The sequence below is a fragment of the Anomaloglossus baeobatrachus genome, chromosome 11 (assembly GCF_048569485.1).
Source record: "Anomaloglossus baeobatrachus isolate aAnoBae1 chromosome 11, aAnoBae1.hap1, whole genome shotgun sequence".
In the NCBI taxonomy this organism is placed as follows: Eukaryota; Metazoa; Chordata; class Amphibia; order Anura; family Aromobatidae; genus Anomaloglossus; species Anomaloglossus baeobatrachus.
This window is the reverse complement of record NC_134363.1, coordinates 142,935,669-142,953,705: the sequence shown is the minus strand read 5'-3', so window position 1 is coordinate 142,953,705 and position 18,037 is coordinate 142,935,669. Positions and strand designations below refer to the sequence as shown.

Below are 18,037 nucleotides of genomic sequence, written 5' to 3'. Positions count from 1 at the left end.
TGGGTCCTGTCCCCAATGGTGTTGCCTGATGATCTGTGACCTTTTCCCTGGCACCTAGTTGACTTCTCATTTGGCCCCGGTAGCATGAAACTAGTCGGGTCTCGCTCCCCAGTGTGGTTAACTGTGGTAGCTTGCTCTCAGGGTTCACGCTTGGGATTTTCCTATCCCCCTCGATGCGCCAGTACCCCGATTTTGGAGCGGGTGGAGAGCGGATCTTGAAGGCTCTGTCCTCGTCGGGTAAATTGTCAGGTTGCCTGAAGCTACTCCCTGACCTAGGGTCCACGTACCCCGTCGTGCCCTGGTCCCAGCCCGGTGATGGTACAAGGCCGCCGGCTGTCCTCCTCGACAGTTCCGTGCCCGTTGTCACAATTCCCTGTGATCGGGGGTCCAGCTCCTACTAGGCCCAGACCACCGTCTGTCACCTAGTTACTTCCAAGAAGCCCAAGTCCTGACCTCCTCTCTCCTTCACTTCCTCTACTTCACTCTGCCTTTCTCTGACTGACTCCTGACACTCCTGACCTCCCCTTAACCAACCCCCCAAGTGGGCGACCCCATTCCACTCAGGCCGTCCACTGGTGTGTCTGGTGGGTGTGGTACAGAGTGTTCCTAGGATTTTGATTGACTGCTGTTGGCAACACCATAGTTGGGGACCCATAACCAAGCAGGAGGAAGGGCAGAAGGGCAAATTGCACAATACCCTGTGACGACCTGATAGGCCAGGGCATCACACATGCCATTATGCAATTAGGCAGTGCTGGCTTTCCTCTTTTTTTTGCCAAATATCATTACTCTGATTGCAACCACAATAGAGCAATCAGGAAGAGCCAGGGAAAGTGCCATAATTGGAGCAGCTAATGTGATGCACCATTTCTACTGTGGCTGTGGGCTGGTATTTTTAGGCTGGAGAGGGCCAAATAACCATGCACCTTCCCTGCCTGATAATAGCCTGCAGCTGTCTGCTTTACCGTGGCTGGTTATAAAAAAACTGGGGAGACCTCACTTAGTTTTTTACATTTATTTATTTATTTTATAATAAAAAACTGCACAATAAGCTCCACAGGGTGCAGTTTCATAATATATCAGGAGGTTGTGCAACTATATAGCGGGCTTTACACGCTACAATATTGTTAATGAATTATCGTCGGGGTCACGGTGTTTGTGACGCACATCCGGCTTCATTAACAAGATCGCAGAGTGTGACACTTATGAGTGACCTTAAACGATCACAAAGCGGTCAAAATCGTTTGTCGCGGAGAGGTCGTCCTGAAACAAAAAAATCGTTTTCTGCTTATTAGCGATGTTGTTCGTCGTTTCTGCGGCAGCACACATCGCTATGTGTGACACCGCAGGAGCGACGAACATCTCCTTACCTGCCTCCACTGGCAATGCGGAAGGAAGAAGTTGGGCGGGATGTTTACGTCCCGCTCATCTCCGCCCCTCCGCTTCTATTGGCCGCCTGCCGTGTGACGTCGCTGTGACGCGGCACGAACCGCCCCCTTAGAAAGGAGGCGGTTCGCCGGCCAGAGAGACGTCGCAGAGCAGGTATGTGCGTGTGACGCTGCCGTAGCGATAATGTTCGCTACGGCAGCGATCACCACATATCGGTCGTACGACCGGGCGGTTGCTATCGCGCTCGACATCGCCAGAAAATGCTAGCGATGTCCCAGCGTGTAAAGCCCGCTTATGTGTTTCTGTCTGTCCATATCTCTGTCTATCATCTATCTATCCCGTAAATAACTAAGCGCTAGTGTGCAGATGCGATGTCATTCATGTTGTCTCCAATATTAAAGATGGCTCCTTGTGATGTAAAAGCACTAGTGTGCAAGTGCGGTGACCACATGGATTCCCTCATATTTACCGATTAGCTGATAGCAGACATGTACATGGTAATGATAAGGCGCTTATACTTAAACCTTCTTTATTATGAATGAGTAATGCATCATATGTAGTTATAAGGAACACTTGCACATTTATTGCACTGGGATTGTACTTTTGCAGTTTATGCAGCATATGAGTGCTATCTGTATATATTATATGTACTAAGTGTATTGTGGATTAAAGGGAATCTGTCACCACTTTGACCTTTTTAAACTGTTCATTTGGACATACAGGTTATGGGGTGCTGAAAAATGTCCGACCTGTATGTCTCATATCAGGTGGCTTGATGTGGATAAGTCATGTTTTATCACTTTATGTAAATGAGCTCTTCCAGGCTATGGGGCAGATACTGCCTGGAAGATAACTTCGCCTTCAGAGACTATTTTAAAAAAAAAGGGGCATTCCCAGTGTAATGTGTGATGGCTGCACTCTGCTTTCAATACAGACCTGTCTGTGATTATAACTGACACTTCCGCAGGTGCCTCTCGGCTTCAGCCTCCATCTCACAGGCAGACAGTATTGCAATGAAGCAGAGCTCAGGGAGCTGCCAAAAATGTGTTTGCAAGAAGACAAAGTTAATTTCTCCTGTTCTGTGTCAATTACTTGTGTCACACTGGTAACGCCCATTTTATTTAAAATACGCTCTGGAGGCGGAGTTATCGTTCAGGCAGTATCCACCCCATAGCCTGGAGGAGCTCAGTTACAGAAAGTGATAGAAGATGATTTTTCCACAACAAGGCATCTGATATGCATATCCATATATCCAGGTATGGTTTTTTCAGTATTGTATAACCTGTATGCCCATAATAACAGTTTAAAAAGGTCAAAGTGGTGACAGATTCCCTTTAATATGTCACTATGTATGCATTTTATATTGTTCTTCTAATGGATGTAACAATATAATATCCTCCATATTTATATTAATGGGATTATACTCACACAATTATGTATCACTGCTTATATACTTACTGTTTGCAATATCACACTGCTGGACAAAGGTTGGCAAACAACCGAAATGTTGCCACATGGTTTAATAAAGTCCACTTTTGTTGTTACTTTTAGAGTGCTGCCGTCTTTTTTTCCATCTATCTATCTATCTGTCTATCCTTTCTATCCATCTATCTACAGTATCCATCCATCTACCCATCTATGTCCATCTATTCATCCAACATCTATTCATATATCCATCCATCTATCTATCCATCCATCTACCCATTTATCATCCATTCATCCATCCATCCATCTATTCATCTATCCATCTGTCTATCTACCTACCAATCTATCTATCTATAAATCCATTTATCTATTCATCCATCCATCCATTCATCCAACATCCATCTATCATCCATCTATCTATCCATATATCAATCCAGCTATCTATCCATCCCTCTACCCATTTATCATTAATATATCCATCCATCTATCTGTCTATCTAGCTATCAATCCACTCATCCATCCATCTATCCATCCAGCCATCTATACATTTATCCATCATCCATCCATCTATCCATCTATCTATCCATCTACCCATCTGTTCATCTATCCATCTATGATCTGTCCATCTATCATTTATCCCTCTATTTATCTGCCTATCTATCTATACATCCATCTATGCACCCATCTGTACATCCATCTACCATACAGCCATCTACCCATCTATCCATCTATCTACCCATCTATTCATCTAATTCATCTATACATCCATCTATCCACCCACCCATCTATCCACCCATCTGTCATCCATCTATCATCCATCTATCTATCTATCCATCCATCCATCCATCCATCTATCCACCGATCTATCCATCTTTCATCCATTTATCCATCCATGTATCCACCCATCTATCCATCTATCATCCATCTATCTATCTATCTATCCATCCATCCATCCATCTATCCACCGATCTATCCATCTTTCATCCATTTATCCATCCATGTATCCACCCATCTATCCATCTATCTACCCATCTATTCATCTATCCATCCATCTATCCATCCATCTATCCACCCACCCATCTATCCACCCATCTGTCATCCATCTATCATCCATCTATCTATCTATCTATCCATCCATCCATCCATCTATCCACCGATCTATCCATCTTTCATCCATTTATCCATCCATGTATCCACCCATCTATCCATCCATCCATCTATCTATCTATGAAAAAAGGAAGAAAGTCTTTCAGCTCACCTTACCCCTTTGAAGATCTATTGCTCGGATGCTGCAATGCCGAACAGAGATATATGGAAAAATAGAAAAAATGTATCCAGTAACCGATCTTTTAAAAATCCAGATCCTTTCTTCTCAAATAGTTAAAAACTTAGAAATGGTAGTACAATAAAGCCAGATAGTCTGACGCCGCCTTTACACGCTACGACATCGCTACCGATATATCGTCGGGGTCACGTCGTTAGTGACGCACATCCGGCACCGTTAGCGACATCACAGCGTGTGACACCAAGGAGTGACAATCAACGAGCGCAAAATCATTCAAAAACGGTGATCATTGACACGTCGCTCCTTTGCTTAATATTGTTGCTGCTGCAGGTACGATGTTGTTCGTCGTTCCTGCGGCAGCACACATCGCTATGTGTGACACCGCGGGAGCAACGAACATCTCCTTACCTGCGTCCACCGGCAATGCGGAAGGAAGAAGATGGGCGGGATGTTACGTCCCACTCATCTCTGCCCCTCCGCTTATATTGGGCGGCCACTTAGTGACGCCGCAGTGACGTCACTATGACGCCGAACGCACCTCCCCCTTGAAGGAAGGATTGTTCGGCGGTCACAGCGACGTCACTGAACAGGTATGTGCGTGTGACGCTGCCGTAGCGATAATGTTGGCTACGGCAGCGAGCACCACATATCGCACCAACGACGGGGGCGGGTGCTATCGCGCTCGACATCGCTAGCGATGTTGCAGCATGTAAAGTACCCTGTAATGTATAGATGGATAGTCTTATTATTATAGTATAATGTCTATAATAATCTATCCATCTATCTATCTCCCTATCTATCCATTCATCTATCCATTTATATATGCATTTATCCACCCATCTATTCATCTTTCCATTCATTCATCTCTCTCTCACTGTCCATCCATCACTATCTAGGGATAGAGAATTGGAGTGAATTGGTGGCAGAAGATGACAGAGAGGAATAATTAGAAGAAGATAGTGGTGGAGAACTTTCTTCATTCTTCTATATCTTACATCTTATTCAAAAACGCTATCAAACATCTGAATCAAATATCCTCACAACCATGGCCACTCAGTATTTTGGGGTGCTCACCATTTGATGTATTAGTCTGTTGATGGCAACCTTTACATTTCCATTTCTAAATGTGTATATGAATGGATTTAGTAACGGGGCGATGATCGTATACATCAACGCAACCAACCTGTCTTGGTCCATGGCATAGCTGGATTTGGGTCTAAAATACATGAAAATTCCAGAACCAAAAAATATGATTACAACTGTGAAGTGGGAGACACAAGTAGAGAAGGCCTTCACCCTGCTGGTGTTTGACTTCATATTAACAATGGTGGATATGATCTTTACATAAGAGATCATCGTTAGTATAAAAGACCCCACAATGACCGACCCACTGATCACAAAAATGACAACTTCATTGAACCAGGTATCTATACATGCCAGTTTGAGTAAAGGGGGAATATCACAAAAAAAATGATCAATTTTATTAAGGCAAAAAGGCATTGTAAACGTGAGCACGGTGTGTATGAGGGCATTCACTGCCCCGATAACCCACGAGCCAGAGATAAGCTGAATACAAACCCGCCGGCTGAGAAAAGCACAATATTGAAGGGGATGGCATATGGCGTGATATCGATCATAGGCCATGGCGGCCAACATGTAGCACTCTGCCCCTCCCAATAGTAGAAACCAATACATTTGCATCACGCACCCATAAAATGAGATGGTTTTACGAGTAGCTAGAAAGTTCGAAAGCATTTTGGGAACCGTTGATGTGACGTAACAGATTTCTAAAAAAGAAAAATTGGCCAGAAAAAAATACATTGGAGTCTTTAGATTAGAACTAAATTGAATCACAAAAATAATAAATACATTTGCAAAAACTGTTATAACATATATACAAAAAAAGAGCACAAAGAGTAAACGCTGTATCTCCAAGACGTCCGAGAGGCCGGACAGAAGAAATTCATTGATCCTGGTGAGGTTTCTTTTTTTCAAGTCATTGTAGATTTCTGCTAGAAAAAAAAAAGAAAATGGACATAATAGATATAGAACCAATAATAAATTATAAATGTAGTTTAGATCAGATAATATATTCATAAGGGCTTATGCACACGACTGTAAAAATCAGAAAAGTGCTACCCATCGTTTTGACAGATAGCACCGGTCCACATGTTATTTTATGGGGCTGTGCACATTTAATTTTTTTCCTCTGTCCGAGGACTTTATGGGTCTGTGGAACAAATTGGACTCGATGATTTCCGAGTGCAGTCCAATTTTCATGGACTGGAGATATAGATAAAATGAAGAAACCATTTTTTTCCCCAACACCGAAAAAGTCGGCTCCCACTGTGATCAGAATGTGATTAACAGAATTGGATTGATCTCCTTGGATGAAAGAAAAATGGTCTTGTGACATGTTAGGCTATGGGTTGTGTAGCCCCGGCATCCCTGCGGGGACACAAACTTACTCTCCACTCCAGCCAGGTCGCATTCTCCCCCGCACTCCCCCGGCCATGCACATGTGCTACTGCCTCCTTCCCAGACCGGGCCTGTGCATGCAGCCCAGGTCTTCCAGGAGTGTGCCTAGTACATGCACACACCAGTCCATCTCTTAAAACACCGGCATGCCATTTCCTCTCAGCCTATGGCACTTTGTATTTAAGGCACCCTCCCAGTAGGGGAGGTGCCTGTGCAACAACACCTTTAGTTAGTCAGTGTCCTGTCTATCTAGCTAGTTGTCAGGTCGCGTTATCCCTGTGTCTGTGTCCTGTACCTGAGTTTGCCTTCCCATACCTATCTGTCCCTGCTGTGCCCACCATACCTGTCTGCCTCAGTCATCCCGCCTGTACCTGCGTGCAAATATGCTTATACCAGAGTACGTCTCCTGTGTCGGGGGTCAACTGCCACAGTCCCAGTCATTGCCTTGGGAGTGGTGCTTAGTTAAGCCCCTCCCTCTAAAGGGTAAGCCCAGGTCTCCCTGTGGTTCAGTGGGTCCACTAATCCGGCTCGCTGTCCCTACACTGGACGCAAGCATTACAGGTTGAAGTCAATGGACTTAAAGGGAATACAGTACAGACCAAAAGTTTGGACACATCTTCTCATCTCTAGAACAACTATTAAGAGGAGACTTTGTGCAGCAGGCCTTCACGGTAAAATAGCTGTTACGAAACCACTTCTAAGGACAGGCAACAAGTAGAAGAGACTTGTTTGGGCTAAAGAACACAAGGAATAGACATTAGACCAGTGGAAATCTGTGCTTTGGTCTGATGAGTCCAAATTTGAGATCTTTGGATCAAACCACCGTGTCTTTGTAGAAAAGGTGAACGGATGGACTCTACATGCCTGGTTCCCACCGTGAAGCATGGAGGAGGAGGTGTGATGGTGTGGGGGTGCTTTGCTGGTGACACTGTTGGGGATTTATTCAAACTTGAAGGCATACTGAACCAGCATGGCTACCACAGCATCTTCCAGCGGCATGCTATTCCATCCAGTTTGCGTTTAGTTGGACCATCATTTATTTTTCAACAGGACAATGACCCCAAACACACCTCCAGGCTGTGTAAGGGCTATTTGACTAAGAAGGAGAGTGATGGGGTGCTACGCCAGATGACCTGGCCTCCACAGTCACCAGACCTGAACCCAATCGAGATGGTTTGGGGTGAGCTGGACTGCAGAGTGAAGGCAAAAGGGACAACAAGTGCTAAGCATCTCTGGGAACTCCTTCAAGACTGTTGGAAGACCATTTCTGGTGACTACCTCTTGAAGCTTATCAAGAGAATGCCAAGAGTGTGCAAAGCAGTAATCAAAGCAAAAGGTGGCTACTTTGAAGAACCTAGAATATAAGACATATTTTCAGTTGTTTCCCACTTTAAGTATTTCATTCCACATGTTTTCTTTCATAGTTTTGATGTCTTCAATGTGAATCTACAATTTTTAAAGTCATGAAAATAAAGAAAACTCTTTGAATGAGAAGGTGTGTCCAAACTTTTGGTCGGTACTGTATGTCAGCAGGTTTTTGCTTCCCCATCTGAGAGCATCATGATGTAGTCAAAGACACTCTGAATCCAACGATGTATCACTTAGTTTACTGGGTGCAGCGGATCTGAAACAATCAGAGTTTTTAGATATAGCCATGTAGAAGAACTGAGAAAGCTGTTCCTGCCCACACCAGGCTCTCTATATACAATGTCTAAAGACAGTGAACTGCTGATCATAGGAGGGGTGGCAATGATAATCTCCTGAGGCTCAAAACAAACATTGCAGGTAAACAACAGCACACAGTATGATGATAGACACATCATTGAAATCTGTGCGTTAACCCCTACAAGATGCTGTTTTCAGATTACATAGCAAAAACCTGCTGACAAATTCCCTTTAAGTCTACATTCAACCTTAAACACTATGAAGCTCTAGCCTAAAGCAAAATAATATTGCAAAGCTAAATAGAAAGGCCATATTTTTGACATTGACTGAACTAGTATAGACAAGAGGAAAAGTTTGTACCTACCTAAATCCATAGAAATTATGCAAAACCAGAAGATATCCTGCAAAATAGGCCAACGCTATAAGACCTGATAGTATATTAAAATGACATAATCACATCATGGTGAGCTGTCATGGAGCCTGTGCTGCTGTAGAGAAGTTCATGGATGGAGCCATGACATCCAAAACATAAAGACTCATCGCACACGTTGTGACCGGAAAATTCTAGAAATTGAAATAAAGTTTAGATTGTAACAATTTTAGTTGAATTGCTTCTTGATTAAAATCCATTTTGACAAATTCATTTTGCAAATAACTTACTAATGACTTACAAAAAGTTTGTAAAAAAAAAATAAAAAAAAAAAATATATATTGGTGATAGGAACAGGAAAAATTTATGGAAAGGACAAAAAAAAGGCAATTGTACTTGAGTCTCAGTTTTCCTATTTCTTCCAACCCTTTTAATCTTAAAGATACTGGAGATGACTAGGGCGAGTCCTCAATACTCCTTGTAAATATTCCCCATGCTGACCCTAGTTTTCTCTAAGGTCAGATATAAAGGGACAGTTTGGCTGCTCTCATATGTATTCAATAGTGATGGGTGAATAGTAACTATTGGGTTTGGTTTATTTGTAATGAATCCCAAAGTATTATTTTGGTAGTCGTCATGAATAATGAACCTAATGCAAATCAAGTGGGAACCTGAGCATTTTTGATGAAAAATGCTTGGTTTCCCCATTTACTTACATTAGGTTCATTATTCATGACAAATACCAGAATAGTATTTTGGGATTCATTACGAATAATCCAAACCCGAATAGTTACAATTCGCTCGTCACTAGTATTCAACTCATTATATCTTTTTGACAATAGCAGGATCTACTTATAGTCATCTGTTGTTCATATGGCCTTAAAAATCTTTGATCAAGAGACCACCGCAGTGACCTGGCCGTAGTTAAGGACAATGTTTTGGTACAATTAAGATGCTGAGTTTCCAAGAATTCCTAAAAGAAGGTTTAGATTTATTAAAAGACTTACATATTGATGACTTCTCCATCAGATATATCGATATATCGGTGAAGGTTTGACACTAAGGCGGGCTTTGCACACTACGACATCGCAGGTGCGATGTCGGTGGGGTCAAATCGAAAGTGACGCACATCCGGCGTCACTTGCGATGTCGTAGTGTGTAAATCCTAGATGATACGATGAACGAGCGCAAAAGCGTCGTTATCGTATCATCGCTGCAGCCTCCGACATTTCCATAATGCCAAGGGAGCGACAGGTACGATGTAGTTCCTCGTTCCTGCGGCAGCACACATCGCTGTGTGTGAAGCCGCAGGAGCGAGGAACTTCACCTTACCTGCCGCCGGCTGCAATGAGAAGGACGGAGGTGGGCGGGATGTTTACATCCTGCTCATCTCCGCCCCTCCACTTCAATTGGCCGCCTGCCGTGTGACGTCACTGTGACGCCGCACGACCCGCCCCCTAAGGAAGGAGGCGGGTCGCCGGCCAGAGGGACGTCGCACGGCAGGTATGTGTGTGTAAAGCTGCCGTAGCGATAATAATCGCTACGGCAGCTTTCACTATATATCGAACGTGCGACGGGGGCGGGACTATTGCTGCAGCATCGGTAACACATTGTTACCGATGTTGCAACGTGCAAAGCCCGCCTAACAGCCTTCACCAATCAGCAGTTATCTGTTTTGTTGGACACTGGATAAAACCAAGGTATAGAGTAAGAAAATGGTTCCCTACATTGTTTAGCGGCTGCACATTGTCTCCTTTTCAAGTGAATAGGATAAGTAGTATCAATAGGGAGAAGGCACTGAGCAAAGTATGAAGCCATGCTGTTCCAGTTCTATGCATTTTTTACAACCAGCCTCAATGGTGCAGAAAAAGCTGATTAATGAGGGTGGTAGGTGGTGTACCACTCAGTTAATTCTAGAGAACCCCTTTAAATTTCTCCATCACTACACTAAAAGTCCACTGAAGTTTATGTTTTTATGCATAGGACCTATGCATAAATAGGCCAGATTCATCATTGGATTCCTCCAGTTTTTTGGCATGGACTCCACTCAATTATTGACTTTTGGATTTAGGAAAAATTTCCAAAACGATTTGTGCCTTTTGTCAAAATTGTTGTTATTTTGTTTTCTTATTTTTGTGTCACTTTGAATTTTCCAGATGCTTAGACTGATTTTTGTCACTTTTTAGAAAGTTGCAAAATTTGGCATAACTCTACTCCAGTCCCCCCAAGGAATAATTTTATGTACACCAGTTAAAAAGTCAAATTTTTTGAGACATTTTACAAAACATGCAACTTTTTGTGATACAAAAAGGCACAAAAAATCAGTTAAAGACAGAAAACAAGACAATTTGGGGCTTTCATAAATCGTGTGTGCCATTTTTATATATTTCACGTAAAAAATCTGTGAAAACCACAAGTCAAAATATTAAAGTGACTTCAAGAAAATGCCAATAGTGAGAAGGGCTCTAAAGGTGACTTTTGCATTCATTCTTTCTATGTTTTCATCAGTAAAAAGTACAATGGAAGTTATACATCTTCAGTGTTTTGGACTTTTTTATGGTAGGGTCACAAGACCGTTTTCTCTCAACCCAAGAAAATGGTCCAATTATTCTGATCAGAGTTTGAGCTGAGTGACATCAATTTTTCTTGGAGGTGGAGAGGAAAAAACAAAGTTTCTCCACCTTCTCTATTATGTCAGTCCAGGAAAATTGGTGTGGTCCGATGTTTTTCACAGATCCATTGGCTTGAATTGCTGATTTTGATACAACTCTTGGATCAAAATCGGACATGTTTCAGATTTGTTCCTCGGACTAAGTGGTCCTCTTCATCAAGAAAAAAAAATTGGACATGTGCACAGCCCCATAGAATATCATGGGTATGAGTGCTATCCGTGAAAACCATGGATAGCACTCATCCAATATAATTGGTTGAGTGCACGAACCCTTACTAACACTAATGCAAAATGCTGACCACAGGGTAGAAAAATGAGCACAAAATGAAAAATTCCAGTCCTATTTGGGCAATGAATGACGAAATGGCCAAAGGTTTTTTTTTGTTATTTACAGCAAAAATTGAAATTTAAGACATATAAAAAAAGGAAAAACTAAACAAAACAAATATAATAATAATAATAATCATCATCATAATAATTATTTCTATAGTGCCACAGCGCTTTACAATGTAGAGGATTCAGGTAGAATTCAGGTAATAAAAGTATGAAACTGAGATTAGATCTCTCAGCGCCTGTGCCTGAAATGAATTAAATACAAATAGAAAATTCTAAAAAAAAAAATAAAGTATCAAAAGAAATCTAAGTAGAATCATACCTTAAGAAAAAAAGCATTTAATAACAAAAAATAATATAAAAATATTTACAGAAATATCTATTCAATGCAGACATTTACAAAACTGATATCACACAATGTCCATTCTGTTCTGAAAATATCACAATTATTAAATTTAACTCAATAACTATAAATTTGTTAAAACAAAATCGAGCAGATGAAGAATGAAAATCATTTCCAAGAACAATTGTGTCTATTGTCCTATGGAGGTCTTATTAATGTAAGTGCCATGGATCACTGGGAGGAGGGGAGGGTGAAATTAAGCAATTTCTAAGGTCAGATTCTGTGTTATATAAATACAAGATTAAGCAATACACCAGAGCTTAATTATGCTGCCTAATAACACTGCACAAAATAACATAAAAAATAAATAGGAATTATTAAATAGTTACAGGAATTTATACCCAACATACTTTACCTTTATTAATAGTATTTTAGTGGTTATGCCATGATGATATCCTATGTCCATATATCGTACATCAAAGAGGGGGTGCTTGGGAGCTTAGACTGTAATTTAGACCAGAGTTGAACTGGGATGTTGTCACGGGTGTGTCATGGGCAGTGTCGGACTGGTTACCGGAGGAACCTCCAGTAATACCAGGCCTGGCCACGGTTACCTTCACTGAACTCTGGAGATCTCACCTGAGCTCCAGAGTGCAGCCTGAACTGAACTCTGGGTTTGCAGGACTGAACCGCAAGCGCCGACTGATTCGCCGGGGATTGCGGTTCAGTTCATGGCGGCTGCAGACAGGCCAGGCTGAACTTCGAAGCTCTCAGCTGAGCTCCGGAGCTCAGCCTGACCTGTCCGCAGATGGGACATGAACTGAACCGCAATCGTCGTGGAATCAGACGGTGCTCGCGGTTCAATCCTGCAAACCCTGAGTTCAGTCCAGGCTGCACTCCGGAGCTCAGGTGAGAGCTCCAGAGTTAAGTGCAGGTAACCGTGGCCAGGCCTGGTATTACTGGAGGTTCCTACGGTAGCCAGTCCGATTCTGGTCATGGGAGACAAACAGTCATGTGGTTTCTGGCCATAGAAGGTCACAGTGTTTGGCTGCGCAGAATGCTCCCTGACTTTCCATTATTCCTCCTGTCAGTATTCATTGGTATAGGTAGCTTTCCTGTTGCATTCATCTCTCCCTCTTTTGGATCCAGCAGGAGCTCGCCTTCCAACCAGTTGCTGATCATCAATATTCCTTTGGTGTTTAAATACTCTTTTCTAGTTTGGACTGGTGCTGGTGATATTTTTCAGTTCCTTCAAGTCGAGATTGCAAGCAGGTGGTATCGTTACTGAAAACTCTGCTGAACTTCTACCTGAGTCATCTATGGCTAAGTAGTTCATACTTTTCTTCTGTGTGTCCTCCTTGTGTCTCTATAGTTGTTCAATGGGGTTGATGAAGAGCTTATCCTATCCGTTCCCTATTTAGAGGCCAGCACTAGAGATATCTAGAGTCAGGTATCCAGCTTGGTGCATAGGTATGGAACCTATCTAGGGTAGTGAGAGACCCCAGGGACCAGCGGTAGGTTTGGTCAGGGGTCACCATCTCCCCCTTCCCTGTACACAGGGTTTCCCTTCCCTTTTGCTGTTTGCGTGTTACTTCCCCGTACCCAGCGTGACAGTTGCCCTCTGGTATCTCTTCTCCTTTTTTTATATTTTTACTAAACTTTAATAAGTCAGCAAAGACAAATTAAAGTTGAATAGAAAATGACTCCTTCCTCTAAATTCCGTCAGTTTTATTTTTTCGTTTTCCTGTTTTTTTATATAGTCTTTCACAATTGTCAATTACAAAGACACAGAAAGTGACGACTGCTGAGGAATTCCTAAGAAAACCACAAATATTGTACAATTGAGGGGCTGAGTTCCTCCAATAACTAGAAGGAAATTGTAGGCATCAAATAAGAATCAAGTCATTCCAGTTTATGATGTGAGAGCACCGGAGGAAGTAACGCGTCACACAGTAAACACCGTAAAGACCTCTACCCCAAATTCTTACATTCTTATCTCTTTATTATGGACAGAGTGAATACTTTGTCATTATTTTCACACTTGACCATGGTAGAATCCAATTCAACCACATACTAACAAGTGCATGGGCTCCAAAGGGGGAAGAAACATGAATGCAACGTATAGTCGTTACGTTACAGCAAAAATTTAGGTTCTCAAGAATGTTTTTACATTTTCAATTACATATGTAACATCTTTTTTGTCTCTTGGAAATTTTGCAGCAGCTGGGGAATATAATATAAAAACAATGTGGATGAACCGGCCAATGCAAAACATATTCCAGCTGCTGCGTGAGCTCTGGAAAGAAAAACTAAAACGGAAGGAGCAACTTCCTGGTGTGTGATGACTTTTGGCCTTTTTCTTCCAGTCACAAAAGATTTTGTCAACTTCTCATATTTTAGTGATGCCCAGCCCTGGCAACTTCATCCAATATATAACTAGAGAGTCTCTAAGTCACACATGCTGGGGGTAATTTGTTTTTAACTTGTATGTATGTGTTTTGGACAAAAGATAATTTTTGCATTTGGGTTTGATTAAAATTGTTGTACCAGTTGGCTTTCAGGGCTGTTTGTTTCCCTGCTTATTGCTGGCTTCAGGATGAGTTTGAAGGGGAGGCAGACGTTGGCCGGCAGGGCTCCACTCTCCTTCCTCAATCTGGTGTTGTGCATGTGATCCGCCCCGGCCGAGGGGTGACATTCTTTAGCGGCTCATCTGCCACACTGTCGCCGGTCATTGTCATTGATGTAGTTGGGCAACACATTACAGAAACAATTTCCTTTTAACTAAACTTTATTTAGCACACAATCTTCATGAAAGATACCTTCATTAGTGATGGGCACACCCGAACTGTAAAGTTCTGGACCCGTACTGAACACAATGTTCATGCACAAGGTCCCGACCAGGGGTTTTCCTGGGAAACTCGTGATACAGTTCGAGTCCAGGGGCTATAAAAAAGCATATTATTAAAAAACATTATGATTATACTTACCAGTCCAGTGACGCATCCTGCAGACCCGCAATCTCTCGGACGGCTTTGCTTCCGGATCTGATCATTAACTTCCGGCGGTATTCACTGCACTGCTCGTCACTCGGCAGTCTTCGGCGTTTTTTGGCTGTGTTCGCAGTGACGTCAGGGTTCACCCGAGTCCATGGCTTAGCCTGCTTCTCACTCTGTATAGACGCTTGTCTGTACAGAGCAATGAAGCAGACCTGACATTGCTCTCCCTGTGGACTACGTCGGACAAAGGCTTTTTTTATAATAAAGATGGAGTCTCAAAATGTTTTTTTTGCTTTATTTCTAATAGTTTTTTTTATGTGATGTGGGTTTTTTTACTGTTTATTAGAAATTCATGGTGGTCATGTCTAATTGGCGTGACATCATGAATTTGGGGCTTAGTACCAATCTGATAATACAAAGCTGGCCCTAACCCCATTATTACCCAGTGTGCCACCGGGCTGCTGGATGAACCAGGTAAAGAAACCAGAAAATATCATTTCTATGAATGCGTCATTTTCTGGGGTGGCTGTGGGCTGTAATTTGGAGCAGGGAAGGCCCAGACAGCTTGGGCCACCCTGCGCTGAGGATTTCAGCCCCCCCGCTGCCTGGTTTTACCTGGCTGGCCATCAAAATATGGCAGGAGCCCATACAATTTTTTAAAAAATATTTATTTAAATAATTAAAAAAATATATTGGGCTTCTCTGAATTTTGATTGCCAAAGGTAAAGCCAGGCAGTGGGGGGTGGCAGTCCATAGCTGTCCGCTTTATCTGTGCTGAGAATCAAAAATACTGTGGAGCGCTATGTCATTTTTTTAATGATTTATTTCTCTTTACAGTACTTTGATGTCAGGCAATCACAGACACCGGCACAGAAAATGGGAAGGCTGTGATTGCCTGTTCGAGTAACCTGAAACCAGCACATACATTTGTATGTGGCAGGAACTACACACAGCCATAAAGCTTATAGAGAAGGGGACAGCCATGTAGTCTTGCTCAACTGGTCACACCCACTAACCTGGAGGCAGATCATACACTCAGGGCTTAAACAAAGGAAAATGCCAGAATGTATGGTCTCTTTCCAGGTATGATGTCATTTCCCTCATGTGATAGGGGAGTGTGCAAAATGCTTCCTGAAGTTTCCAGACTGAATAAACTTTATCTTATAAAGTCCATATGGACAAGGAGTTTTTTATATTATAAGTGAGGGTCTGGGAGCACTACTCCATTGATTTTATAATTATACCCGGCCCAAAAAGCGTCTGGTCCCTACTTTCCACCAGACAGGTCTTCCAGCTAGCTCTGTAGATCACTCCGTGGAGTCAATGGAGGTGTCCAAAGCAGCCACAAGTCCTCGACCTTCTGTCCTCTGCTTTTCCTGTGGGCAGAGGGGACACATAGCTACCCGATGTCCTAAAACCATCGGGAAAAGACAGCGTCTAGTTTCTGTCAGACGGGGGACTCTAGACGCTGCATTACCCTCTAGGTTGACCATCAACGCCCAGTTGCAATTCAGCACTACTGTCTTTTCTGCCCTGGCTTGCTTGGACTTGGGCGCTGATGGCAACTTCATTTCGACTTCCCTGGCAACTCAGTACTCAGTTCCCTTGGTTCTGTTGCCTAAACCGATTAAGATCCGGGTAGTCAACGGGTCCCTGCTTGCTGATCCCATTACCCAGACCACCATTCCTCTCAGGATGGACGTACCACCAGGACACCATGAGCAGGTGTCCTGTCCTTCATGGTGCTTCCCGAGGGGATGGATGAGATCTTACTGGGCCTTCCCTGATTGAGACAGCATGCTCCTACGCTCAACTGGGGAACTGGGGAGATCTCATCCTGGGCAGGGTCTTGTAGAGAACACCTCGTGACCACCGGACTACCCACTACTATTGGGTCAGTTGGACCCTCGGGGAATAGGGGGGGGCCGGATTTACCGGCGCCCTATGAGGCCTACAGGGATGTCTTCTCCAAGAGGGCTGCAGATATTCTTCTCCGCACCGGCCATACGATTGCTGAATTGACCTGAAACCAGGCTCCGAGCCCCCTAGGGGCAGAGTTTATCCACTCTCTGCTCCAGAGACGGAGGCTATGTCCAAGTATATTCAGGAGAGCCTGGCGAAAGGGTTTATTCACAAATCTGTATCACCGGCCGGTGCGGGGTTCTTTTTTGTGCAAAAAAAGGAAGGGGATCTGCGCCCCTGTATCGATTACAGGGGATTAAATGCAATCACGATTAAGAACAAATACCCATTGCCCCTCATTACGGAGTTGTTTGATCGATTCCGAGGGGCTAAGGTCTTCACAAAGTTGGACCTACTGGGGGCATACAATCTAGTACGAGTCCAAAAAGGCGATGAGTGGAAGACCGCCTTCAACACCAGGGACGGTCACTACGAGTATCTCGTAATGCCCTTCGGACTCTGCAATGCCCCTGCTGTATTCCAAGACTTCGTGAATGACATTTTTTGGGATTTGTGTCTTTCCGTGGTTGCATACCTGGATGACATCCTCATTTTCTCTCCCGATCTTGCCACCTATCGGAGGGATGTCATTCGGGTACTCAAGAGGCTCCGCACCCATTCCTTATATGCCAAGCTGGAGAAGTGTGTCTTCAAACGTGAGTCCTTGCCGTTCCTAGGATATATCGTGTCCAGTCAGGGATTGGCAATGGATCCGGGGAAGTTGGAGACAGTGATGAACTGGCCTGAGCCCCGCTCGCTGAAGGCGATCCAGCGATTCTTGGGGTTCATCAATTATTATCGCCAGTTTATTCCCAACGTCTCAACAGTGGCAGCACCCATTATTGCCCTTACCCGCAAGGGTGCTAATCCCAAAGCCTGGACAAGGGAGACGGTAGAGGCCTTTCACGTTCCTAAAACCCACTTCTGCAGAGCTCCCATTCTCCATCGTCCAAATGTCTCTAAACCCTTCCTACTGGAGGTAGATGCCTCTTCGGTCGGTGCAGGCGCAGTCCTGTATCATAAGAAAGAACGCGGAAGGAAGCATCCGTGCTTCTTTTTCTCAAAAACCTTCTCTCCAGCCAAGAGGAACTACTCCATAGGGTACAGGGAGTTACTCGCG

At 43.4% G+C, this 18,037-nt stretch overlaps 1 protein-coding gene across 1 annotated transcript; it reads right to left on the bottom strand.

Moving 5' to 3' along the window:
- Nucleotides 1–5,152: 5,152 nt before the first annotated feature.
- On the bottom strand, nucleotides 5,153–17,536 carry LOC142255851 (olfactory receptor 5AP2-like). Its single transcript, XM_075327300.1, has 3 exons — nucleotides 17,453–17,536; nucleotides 14,779–14,902; nucleotides 5,153–6,111 (listed from the first exon to the last, which is right to left on the bottom strand). Exons 1-3 carry the CDS (start codon nucleotides 17,534–17,536, stop codon nucleotides 5,153–5,155), a joined length of 1,167 nt encoding a protein of 388 aa, XP_075183415.1.
- Between the last annotated feature and the right edge of the window lie 501 nt (nucleotides 17,537–18,037).